The sequence below is a fragment of the Pezoporus flaviventris genome, unplaced genomic scaffold (assembly GCF_033815535.1).
Source record: "Pezoporus flaviventris isolate CSIRO_AGI_PZ_B2104156 unplaced genomic scaffold, CSIRO_AGI_Pfla_v1 ptg000001l, whole genome shotgun sequence".
Lineage (NCBI taxonomy): Eukaryota > Metazoa > Chordata > Aves > Psittaciformes > Psittacidae > Pezoporus > Pezoporus flaviventris.
This window is the reverse complement of record NW_026892549.1, coordinates 28,942,424-28,954,458: the sequence shown is the minus strand read 5'-3', so window position 1 is coordinate 28,954,458 and position 12,035 is coordinate 28,942,424. Positions and strand designations below refer to the sequence as shown.

At 37.5% G+C, this 12,035-nt stretch overlaps 1 protein-coding gene across 2 annotated transcripts in view; it reads left to right on the top strand.

The window, feature by feature from the left end:
* The window catches only part of NRG3 (neuregulin 3), a 417,558-nt gene extending 406,409 nt beyond the window's left edge, over window positions 1-11,149 (top strand). For both annotated transcript variants that reach the window (XM_061449929.1, XM_061449919.1), the window contains exons 8-9: window positions 3,407-3,577; window positions 9,349-11,149. In XM_061449929.1, coding sequence (XP_061305913.1) covers window positions 3,407-3,577; window positions 9,349-9,856 — 679 coding nt within the window. In that variant the 3' untranslated portion in view covers window positions 9,857-11,149. The remainder of the gene's footprint in view (window positions 1-3,406; window positions 3,578-9,348) is intronic.
* The last annotated feature ends 886 nt before the right edge of the window (window positions 11,150-12,035 follow it).

The window sequence follows — 12,035 nt, the reverse complement described above, 5'->3', positions numbered from 1 at the left end:
TGCAAAGACAAAACCCGTGTCTTCAACACTATTTGCATCTTGTGATCAGTAGGTGATAGATTATGTAACATAATATGCCTCTGTATAGTTTTTGCAGTTACAGATTGAGTATTTACAATCAGTTTTATAACTTCCTTCTTCAACTTTGCATCTCTCTTTTCATGAATTATAGTTATGAAAAAAGGGGAAAGAATAAGTAAAATAGCTATGCAGACAAGCATGGTTATAAGAACCATTTCTGTAGCTCTTTTGTGCTTATTAAATAAGAAGGAAAGGATTCAGATCCCATGCAAAGTTTTAACATTTTGTCATCCTCTTGCTGCTGCTTTTCAAGTTCTGTTGACAAAATTATTTCTGAATGTGTTCATAGTGTGATGTATAATCACTTTGGTTTAATAATTGGCTAAAAAGTAGTATGGGAGGATTCTCAGAGTTACTGTAAACTGACTGCAAGTCTTCTCTTCATTAATGTTGTTAACTGCACTTGGGAGTTGTTTATATGCCTTGTGAAGAGAATACTGAACCTGCTGAGACAAAATTTGTTTTTACTTGGTTGCTCAACCTAAGGAAAACTTTCACACAAAACAATTTGTAACAGTGAATCCCAAGTTCTTAATTCGCTTTAGAGATGGTTGAACTGCTTCTTTCAAACCATTAATTCATCAGAACTATATTTCTCACTAGTATATGCATTACTTGTGGACCAGTTCAAGCAGATTCTGATTTTTGTTATTCTGGAGTAATTGATTAAGAGATTTTAAAGACGTATCTGCTGCAGCTTTGCTTATTGGTCCGTTTTATTGAACAGCTCACTTATGTGGGCTGGGTATTTTTGCCTGGTTAGACTGGAGTACAGGGAGGAAGAAACCATAATGGTGGCTGAAGGAGGATGAATTCCCTGAAGAAGTCTGAAAGGCATTGTTTGCCTCAGAGAGAGGAACACTTTATGTGAGCAGTAGAGCAGAAGTCTGAGAGGGACTGTATTAACAGTCTTGGAGGAAGAGTATGCTGACGTTCATAGAAGTTTTGTGAAAAAGGAAAAAACTTTATTGTGCTACAGTTACTTTTTCATAGAACTTTGTTTTAAAAAAAGTTACTATCTTGTCTTTGGTGCTTCAAGAAATGAGTGTTAACTTGCAGCTGCACTGTATGTAGATATTTCCTGGTTCTTAATGAATTTGTCTTGCCCGTGACCACGCATTATTTTTGTTCATTTTTTTCACTCCCATCTTTTTCTGTCAGAAATGTTGAAAGCATGAGAACCTCACATTAGCAACAAATTGGTCACTTAAGCTCTGTTGGTGGTGCAGCTGCTGTGATTGCAAGGAGGTACTGGCATGTGCCAGATCCCTTCAGTCTAACCAGCCCTTTAGCAGCCTGTAGAGTCTAGTGTTCTGTGTACCAAGGAGTTTCAGTACAAGCTGAAAGAAGTACAGATAAGTCACTCATATGCATCTTTGCTGCAGTTTATAACAGTTATCTCATGTCTACCTTTATGTGTTGAAATTATGTCCATAACAAATGCAGAACTTTTGTGAATTTGCATATGCATGTTATTAGACGGAAGATCCTGTGCTCTCATCCAGCAAGGAAGATGCGCAAGGGCATAAAACCAACCACAATTAAACAATGCCTTTCTAGTTTCAAATATTTGTAATCAGTCTAAAGTCTCTTAAGTTAATCAGTTTGCTGACCTTTGTAGTTCATTGATGAATATACTGCAATCAATAAAAAAACCCCGAAATTCATTCTCCAACAAAAATTACTCATTCAGCTGCATCTTGTAATAATCTCAGGCTCTCCTGAGCAGAAATTGTCAATTCTTTTGTGATGTGGTGGTGTTATTTTACAGAATGTGAACTGTAACTCACAACTCGAATTTAGCCTTTAGAGTTGAAAGGCCAGGGCTTCTGTTTTTTAAAGAATTCTTTTCACAGCCTTCTTAAATAGCTAAAGAAAAATCTATTTAAGGTAGCATCAAAAATTCTTGGGGGAGTATTATTGCCATGGTTTGTTGATCTTTTCAATTAAAAAGCACCAGGAAAATAAAAGCATGGGGGAGAACAGAGTGGAAATTGCAATGGAACACTGGTAGCCTGAGTAGTAGGATAGGAATTTATTTCTTATGCTTTGACTTTGGGGAAAGAGATTGGTTTTAATGGAAATGTACAGTCCACGAGAATTTGTACAAGATACTTGGTCCAAGCAGCAATTGCTTTGGGAGTGGATGTGGCCCTAACTGTAAATAAAGTTTCCATTAGGTATGAAATGCAGATTGGTTTTAAGTCAAGTTATAATAGGAAAAGAGAAGCAAATTTATCAAAAGTCTTTTGCATAGCTGAATTTTATCAGTTAAATAACCAAAAATAATGACTCTTAAATTGATCTACAAAACCTATAGTAAAATATCATTAAAGATGTAACAGAAAATAAGGTGATACATTTGCATTTCTGAGATCCAGAAGATGTCAAAGAGAAATAGGAGTAACTGGAAAATTAATAGCTAGTCACGCCATGCAGGACTGTGACCTGTCAGCAGTAGGAACAGGTTATGTCTTGCCTTAATTCTGTGTTCCCTTATTTTTGCATTAGCAACAGCTGAATTTGTAGTTAATTTACCAAAAGTATGGATTCTAGATAACTTTTAATACCTGCATGTAGTGGAAAAAAATCCATTCTCTTTCCAAAACACTACAAAAATGTTTACAAAAGCAATTTTCTAAAATAAGAAAACTATTACTTGTTTGTGTCATATTCAAGTTTGTATTATATCTCAGAAACAACACAGTGTTTATCAGTGTATCCAAAGAAGAAAACATATAAAGCATATAAAACACGAAAAAAAAACAATATAGAAATCTTGTTCAACGTGAAGAAAACTTGTCAGATATGTTTTTTTCAAGCTGCATTTCATAAGCTTCACTTAGATTCTTCACTTACATTTTTTTCACAGTTTAATGATATTGTATCAGGAAGCAAGCACCTTGTAGACTGATAGATGATATAATGGGTTCTCAATTTAAGATCTGATTTTGAGCTCAGCTGTAGGTATGATAGTGCTGTACTGTTTGTTTATACTGTCCGAGTCAACTGTATATAGCAGGATTATGGGTACGCATCATGGAGAAAAAGAAGCATCCTTCATCAAGTATGAGGAAACGTTTCATATACCAGGCAATTATTTTCATTCCTACAAAAGAGGTGATGTATTAAACATGGCATAAACAGCAGCTAACTATGGATTATAGTATTACATTTCCATAGAGAATTTCTACTGACGTCGTAGACTGCCACAGCAAAGTTATAGAAACAGTAATCCATGCATTATTAATCCTGAATCTTTACTTTGCAAAAGTTTATGCTTTTGCTGTGATAATTTCTACTGTGTTCTTGGTGTTGTTCCTAGAAGTCTCTCTTCATGCTGCAGCCCAGGACAAAAAAGTGGGATGCTGCATAGAAATGCCTTTCGGAGGACTCCTCCCTTACCTCGGGGTAGGTTCAATGGGATTACAGGACCAGCATATCAACAGCTAGAAGAGTCAAGGATCACAGACCAGGACACAATACCTTGTCACGGGTAAGTAATTATGTAACTGAAGTGAGACAGTTTGTGAGTGGCTGCTGTTATGCGGTTAATATGCTTTGCCATTACAGTCCTTCCAACTTGTTATAGTGTACTGTGGATCCAGGATTTATAGTATTGAAAGCAGAGGAATGTTTTCAGTATACTGGCCCTTTGAAGGTAATACATTCTCATTTGGCTGGCTGCTCTTTATAAGCCTTTCAAAGGCTGTAGTAGGGAGTGATTAGAACAATGTCGTTGGCAATGCTACTCTTTATAATGGATGTTTTTTTCTAGCAGTGATATGATGTTCTAGTAACTTATGCATAGCATTTTTTTCTTCCATCAGCACTAGGCAAATAAAATAATTCAGATTTTTTTTTTAAATATATCAGTGTACATTGCGAAGTGTGTTTGTTGTAGAGACTAAATAGCAATAACTTGTAAAAGTTTGTCTTTGAAAGCGCACAAAGAATCCAATGTCTTTCCTTTTTCACTTCAGCTTATTAGAATATTGAATGTGAACTCCAGCTGTACATAAGGTCTGAATTTCAGAAGTGCTCCTGAGCACCTACAGCTAACTGCCTTTGAAGTCTTTTGCAATTGGATATCCCTACAGATTTCCGAGGACTTTTCAGAATCACTGCAGACATGTTATATGTAAAACTAGGAGTGATATCTGGAATGGTATAATACAGTTTCATTTGGACACGTGAGTCACAGCTCAGTGCAGCAAAGTGAACAGTTACACAGCGAGAAGGCAGCTGTATGTTTTCTGTATCAGAACTGCCTTTATGGAGTGCAGATGTAAGTCACCTACATGTTTAATTTTCTCCAGAGAAGGAAGGTCGCTATCCACTCTGAGCTCCTGGGAGATGACAGTCACAAATTCTGGACAAGTATAAGTGCTGTTACATGTGTGTCTTGTGGGCACACACGCAGGCATGCACACATTCCACCTGTGCCTCCCTTACTGTGCTTTCCAGCCTGCAGTGAGACTGCCCAGTCTGGGGGACAGTGTGAGAGAGGGACTTGGTTCACTAAACGTTTTGTAGCTCATCTACTGAACAAAGTTGGCATCAGTAATTAGGAAAGACAGACCACGAACAGAGCTTACCTGTGAAGGGAGAAAGCAAAGCCGCAAAAGGTTTGTGTGTCTGGTGACCTCTTTAATAAGTACAAATTTGTCTCATACTTTTTTCCTTTTATTATTTGCTTCTTATAAGGAAAATTTGCTTAGTAATCCTTGCAGTAAGTATATATGATAATGTGTGTATAATTCATTACAAAAATATGATTCCAAATGCAACCCTTCCTGAAAGGGGCAGGCTGAGCCTTCCCTCTTCAATAGCAGGATCTTGTAGCATAGGCTCTGGAGAGTGATGCGGCCCCTTCCTAGGTTAAGAAGTGAGGTAACAAATGTCAAAGCTGTCTTGTGGCTGGTTGTATTTTCTCTTCTCTAGGAAATCAGTGTGTGATATGACAAGCATCATCTTGTAGTGGCCTATATTTTAAATTTGCAGGTCTGCAAGAGGTTGATATTTGGACCAGACTGTTACCCCTTCTGGCCTCAATCCACGCAAGCACTTCGTCCATATTTTGTGTGCTAGGGATGTCTGTAGAATTAGATCTTCCTAATATTGACTCTAACAAATAGACCTCTTCCTGATGGAGTCCTGTGAGTGCATCAACAGGTGGTGTTGTGACAGAGAGTCACAGCAGTCTGTGCATATCACAAATATGATACCAAAAGTCTTCAATTGATATCTATGGAAATTATTTTTTTTAAATATCAGTGTTAGGCATGAAAATAAAACAGTTATTTGATCTTATTTTATTACAGTGTTTTACTGATGATGGGTTTTATGAAAATTGAGTCTTTGAATAATGTAACAAAATCTTTTTACAAGTTATTTTGTGTTGCAGCAATGAAGTAATCTCTTCAGCTAGAATATAAGTATGCATCTTATCTCTGAACAAATATAAAAAATGATTCACTAATTGTACTTCATGTGGAATTCTTCTAACTTAGGAAGAGGTTTCCCCAAAATCAGATGGCTTTTCATCTTCTAAATATCTGCTAGTTTTATATTGTTTATATTCTCACTAGATTTCCAGCCCAAATGAAAAGTTCCCTTGTCCCCTGCAGAACTTAACTATTTCCTTTCTTCTCCCTTTTCACCTCCATCTTTCCCTATAGGGATGCACAAATCAAATTGGTGTATCTCCCTAATTGTTTGACCCTTCTGAAGTTCATCCAGCAGCAGTTTAATCAGATTTTGTATGTTTACATTTGATAGAAAAGAGGCTAATTTACTTGAGTACTTTTTGTCTGGACTGTAAAAGGGCTCCTCTTCCCATCCCACATTGAGAAGAAAGCTTTTGCTGCCTTCCACAAGCACTAGACCTTATGATTTGCAACAGGATCTGATATTTGCAGAGTTTGAGTCAAAGACAGCTAGTATCAGTTATTTAATCAGTATGCTACTTGAAGGAGTAGAAAAACCTGCCTGAAATGAGGAGACTAAAGAAAACAAACCATCTCCATGCCAGTCACATCTCAGAGATCGATCTGAGTCCCTGAGGGTGTTTACAGGCAGTGGTTTGATTGCATGCTGTCAGTGAGAGCTGTTCGTATTACACTGTATGAAGTGTTGGAAGTAATGCCTTATAGCCTGTGAATGTGTAGATATACATATATAAATGTGCTTATGTATACAAGAGCCAATGTGTCATACCTACAGGTAGAAAATGGGGTGTATATATATATAGGTATATGTGCTTACAAGGCTGAACCAAAGTCCAGTAATGCCACTAGAATGACTTCTGTTCATTTTAATGGGCCTTGTCGTCAGGGTCTTGTACTGGACATCTATAGCAATACGTCTTATAGCAAAGCTTCTGGTATTCTGCTAAACAAAAAAACATTTTATTTTTTAAGTTACAATCTCTTCTGTCTCTCTTTGTATCTGTTTTAATGGGGCAGTAAAATTTTTTCCCTTTTTTCAGTGTCATTCTTTATTTTAGACTCTTAAAGACTGTATAACATAATTACTGTTGCATATTTATAAATGAGTTTCTCTTTTTGCTTGGTTTTAAGGAAAGGGTGGAGAGAAAGCTGCACTTTGAAATACGTGCACATGAATGAATTTATTCAGACAAAACCGTTTTTCACATAAAACCCCAGATATTATTCTTAGGAGGATCTATTGTTCTAGTAAAGTTAATTATAGAAAAATGTAATTAAGATTGTGCAATTATAGGTCTAAGTCTCAGTCTATTGAAAACAGCAGCAGTCTTGTGTCACAAGCAGAAGTATGGATCAGTTTATAATTGACCAAAAGAAAACTCTTACATGGCTTAGATGTAATATCCCTACTAGTTTAATACCTTGTCTGTTGCACGCAGTGTATGTGCTTTGACTCAACCTCAGTCCTTCTTTGAAAGCCTTGTAAGCACAGGGCAGAAGCATGTAACTGTGGCATACAACTGGTGAGTCTATCTGTACTTCAAGAAATATTATGGAAATATGCCAGGCATTGCATTACGTACTATTGTTGCTGTCAATTAGTGTTCAAAATACCAAGAACAATTGAACCTCTATTATGGAATTGGCAAATGTTACTATTTTTTCACCAAACCCATTTTAATTTAGTCTTTTCTTGGTTTTGCTTATATATCATCCATATAATACATCCATTGCATGTAGAATTCATGAAAAACATTCCCTTCCTTTGTTTTCAGGGTGCAGCCCAGAATATATTTAGGGCCCGAATTACCAAAAAAGGGAATAATGCAACTGATGCGATCTCTCCAGCTATAGTCGTTTGAATTATATAATAAGCAAAGGAAACAAGAATGGGCACAACCCAAAGGTCTGCATTGTTTTGTTTTCATTTATTTTTTTTAATTATCCTCCCTTGGGAATAATATCCATGATCAGTATTTCATTCATACTGATTATTGAAAACTGTTCTAAAAAGACCCTCCATAAACGGTTATATGTGTGTCTAAGCAGATTTCAAATGCCATTAACCAGAAGCTGAGTCTTAGCTGGTTCAGATGTAGAACATAAACACAGCTATATAGCATGTGCAAGAAGTTCTAGCATGGATCTGAAAAAGCCACTTGCTATATTATTCCCCTGGGTTTCACTTCCCAAAGCAGTATGTCCATCAGGTAGCAGCAAAAAGCACAACACCTCTTCCTTACTGCAGCACTCCCAGCTGCATTTTCTGGTCTTCTGGGGACACCTGGCGAGTTTTCATATAGGGGCTGTACAGAACTGCATGCATGTACTTGTACAGGTTAATGTGTCAAACAGTTGTACAAACACAGTGCCACTATAGATGAGTTAATAACAAGTCAGTGGTGCTCTGCTGGAAATGAGCCTAAAGATATCTCCTCCTCTCTCCTGTCTGACAGCCTGCCAGGAGGATAAGGCCAAAGGAAGCCTTTCCAGTTAATTAGTGTTGTGAGCTAGTATTGGACTATGGCTGTTACATGCCATTCACTTTCTCTTCCTTAGTTCTTTTTCTGCTAATGCCAAAAAGCAGCAAGGCACAGATGAATAGGAGGATATCCCTAGTGAAGTCCAGCAGGCTTAAGCATCTTTCAGAAAAATACCCTTCAAGTCATAGCTCGAAGCACCTGCTTCCACATGAGATCTAAATGTTGCTTCCTCATCCATGGACAAAACATACTAGACTTCACCGGTAGCTTGCCTTATTAAATACTGATATGATCACAAAGCTCATTATAAATAAAATATGTTCCGGTACTGAGGTGATGTCTGTGCTCCCTGGCAATCATGACTAACTCTTAAAGCACCGTATTTCTTGTAATGCTGCTTCTCAGATGGGAATTTTTTTTTTTTTTTTTTTGGTCATTGTTTCCTTTGTTTTATATTTAGTATACTTTCCACTTCTGGTTTTTAAGTATATCATGTAAAACTCTTTCTGATCAGAGTAATGAATTTGACTTTGAAACAAATCAGAAATGTTGATAAAAATTCACGTAAGTTGCTCATAATAAATAAAAAATCATGCTATGATATTTATTAATGGAGGATAAAGATTTTATTTTTTTTTTGAAGCACAGGATTACAATATCAGGCAAACACAGACATTTGCTCAAGCCAAGTGTATTGGCTCTATTTCCAGATGAGATCCAAGAAAAGAAATCAGGCCGTCATTAGGAGTATGGGCTGTTGAAAAAAAGACATGTTTTTAGAGGTACGCTGCACTTAGATGCTCTGCTTGTTTGAAGGGGAGCACATACAGTCATTTCTAGATATGTAAAGACTACACAGACATGTTTTGTTTAAAGTTCTTTTTTTCCTGCACCTTTTCAAAGTGTTCTGCTAAAGTAAGAATTTGACATTGAGAGTTCCAAATTCATCAATGAAAGCAAAGAAAGCATCAATCCATTTCCCCAGGTAGGAGCATAGGAGTGGAATTTCAAATATAACGTCAAAGAAAAATAATAATACAGTACAACTTCTGAAATCTTTTAAAAAGGAATCATCTTTTTTTTTCTCATATACTGGTGGGCAAAATGAGACTGGGAGGAAGGCAATGGCTTGCCACCAGCAGATCTGAGAATCAAAGCCAGGTCTCCGGAGTCTGTAGTTTTCCCCAGGGCCATACTACTACCAAGCGTTCCTAGTGTGAGAAAAAAATGACATGTAGCTTTTCAGCACAGTTCACTGAATATTAGAATTTCCCTGCTGCTTGTTGCATCTGACCATTTGATGTACAACAAACCCTTCTTTTTACTCTTTCCAGGTATTCATCCAGTGGTTTAAAAACTCCTCAGAATACTCCAATAAATATGCAACTGCCTTCAAGAGAGACAACCCCTTATTTTAATAACATGGATCAGAAGGACTTGGTCGGCTATTCATCTTCAAGGGCCAACTCTGTTCCCATCATCCCGTCTGTGGGCTTGGACGAAGCCTGCATGCAAATGCAAAATGTTTCTGAAGTAACAGGCATCAAGTGGTGCAAAAACTCCTATTCAGCTGAACTTGTCAATGTGAGTTCCCCAGTCAGTAATTGTCTTATAGCAGAACAACACGAAGTGAAAATATTGCTAGAAACTGTGCAGGAGCAGATTCGAATTCTGACGGATGCAAGGCGGTCGGAGGACTATGAACTGGCGAGAGTAGAAGCAGAGAACAGCACGAGTGAAAACACAGCCTTTCTGCCCATGAGCCCCGTGGCCAAGTCAGAGCAAGAGGCACAATTTGTCTTAAAAAGTGAAGCGCAAAGAGACTCGGTATTGACCAAGTGACTTTGTGTGGGGATTTTGGGAGGGGAAACGAGATCTGTGCATTTGATGCTTTGTTAAACAGGAAGGGAGGAAATTAAGTACAAATTATTTATATGCATTAATTTAAGAGCATCTACTTAGAAGAAACCAAATAGTCAATCGCCCTCATATCATAGTGTTTTTTAACAAAATATTTTTTTAAGGGAAAAGTTCCAGGAGGGATGGCGTATGCATCAGGTGCTTTCTAGGCAGTATTACACATAAAGTTTCGGTTACAGAGCATTTTACCATGGTCCTCTTTAGCTGTCCAAAGTCTTAGGCTATGCATCTTTTTTTTTCAGTAAAGGCCAAGACCAGTCTTAGATTCATTTCTGGTTTCAGGGCAGCGCTGCAGTCAGCTGCTTCCCAGGGACTCAGACCGTGCAGAGCAAGTCCTACGACCCCACCAGAGACCCAGTACCCTCTCCCCCTCTCCTCTTGGTTCCAGGTTCACACCATGGCACGCAGACATCTACTTCTGAGGTTTGGTACCTACTGTGGAATGAGAATAAATCCCTAAATTGAGCCAGACACTTAACCTTCAACCTTACTTTAATGTGTCACTAAGCCCAAGAAAGTCAATGGAAACATTTAGGATCTTTGTCTTCAGCCAAGTGTGGAGTGGGATTGGGGTCTGTATTGGTATGATATATACTATAGGGTAGAGATTCAGTGGTTGGGAACCTGCAGGTGCTCCATTTTCTGAGCTTTGACTATCAGAGCAGCATTAGTGGAGAGTGAGGAAAAACAAAAAGTCCAAAAGCATTTATTATGGCAGGTTTGGATTTGATTTGGGTTTTTTTTGAGTGGGAACATAAATTTTGTTGTTCATTAATAACCCCTCAACATTTCTAAACTGGTATACTTTGAAGGCATTTGTAAGCTCTTAAGGAGCACTTCTGAGTGTGTGTGTATTTTTTAACTCATTTTTTATTATGGGCTGTTCGGAGAAGAGTCAGAAAGATTCAGTATGATCAAAATCCAGCTGATAAGTGTCCACACTGCCCTAATTTGTTCCCACTTTCAGTTCTTCAGTCGTTTCAATTAATCATGGCTTAGGCTTGTGAACTTTAAAGCTTCAACCCTGCAGATGGTTCTGTATGGGCAGACCCACAAGCATGCACAGATATGATTGTAATTGAGCTATATAAGAGCAGATGGTTTCCACCAAATCACTCCCTGCAGGGAATCAAGGCCTTGGAAAAGAAATGTAATTTCCTTATTGCCATATCCCAATCACATTATAAGCGTTTTTTTTGCATTTACTTTCTGTTGAGTCCCATAAATTCTCTCTTTCTGTTGAGTCCCATAAAGTCTCTCCCCCCCATAAACTGTAACACAATATGCCAATAATACAAGGAATTGGATTCTTTGGCATACACATTACTGTTTTTATTACTGTTAAAATATCTCCTTATTCATGGGGAAAAGTAAAATCAGCTATAATAAATAATTGCTAAATAGCCTTCTGTTAATGTCAGAAAATTGATTAAAAAACAAACTACAGTATATACAGAATGTAATAAAATACTCCTTTGCAGCAAATTAATTGTTAAATTTATATGTGGCCCAGACTTTCCAGTTCACAAGTCTCAAGACTTCCCAAAATAGCACAATCAATCATGCAGTGCTGTTGTATGTTGAGTCAGAATAAAGCAATATTTTAACCTCTGTCAAGTAAATTTGCAAAAGAAATGCTGAAGGTGTATGTCATTTTTTTTTTGTTACGGCAGTAAAAAAAATTGCTATTCACAGTCTTCATTCACCAAGTCTTATTTTGGGTTTCTTTTGCCTTTTTGTTTTTAGTTTTGGCTTGGTTTTTTAAGATAAAGTTGATAAAATTGTCTTGTATACAGAACTTTCTATGCTGTAATTTTTGCTGTGTATTTTCAATAAAAATATATTTGAGGGCAAACTATGCTTTATGCCCCAGGATGGAGCATGCCTCGTTTCGAATGCATTCTTCAAAGACACAGGGCTTTTGCTGTAGCAGTAATGTGCGATAACCATGAGGAGTAGTCTCACCCTGACAGGTTTCTGTGGCTGGGCACTCACCATGTATGAGCTGAGCTATCTGCGCTGGGTATGGCCCCGAGCCCCCACCAAATAAACCTTGTGAGAAAACAGGTGGTTTTGATGGGTTCAGCTTCACATCCCTACG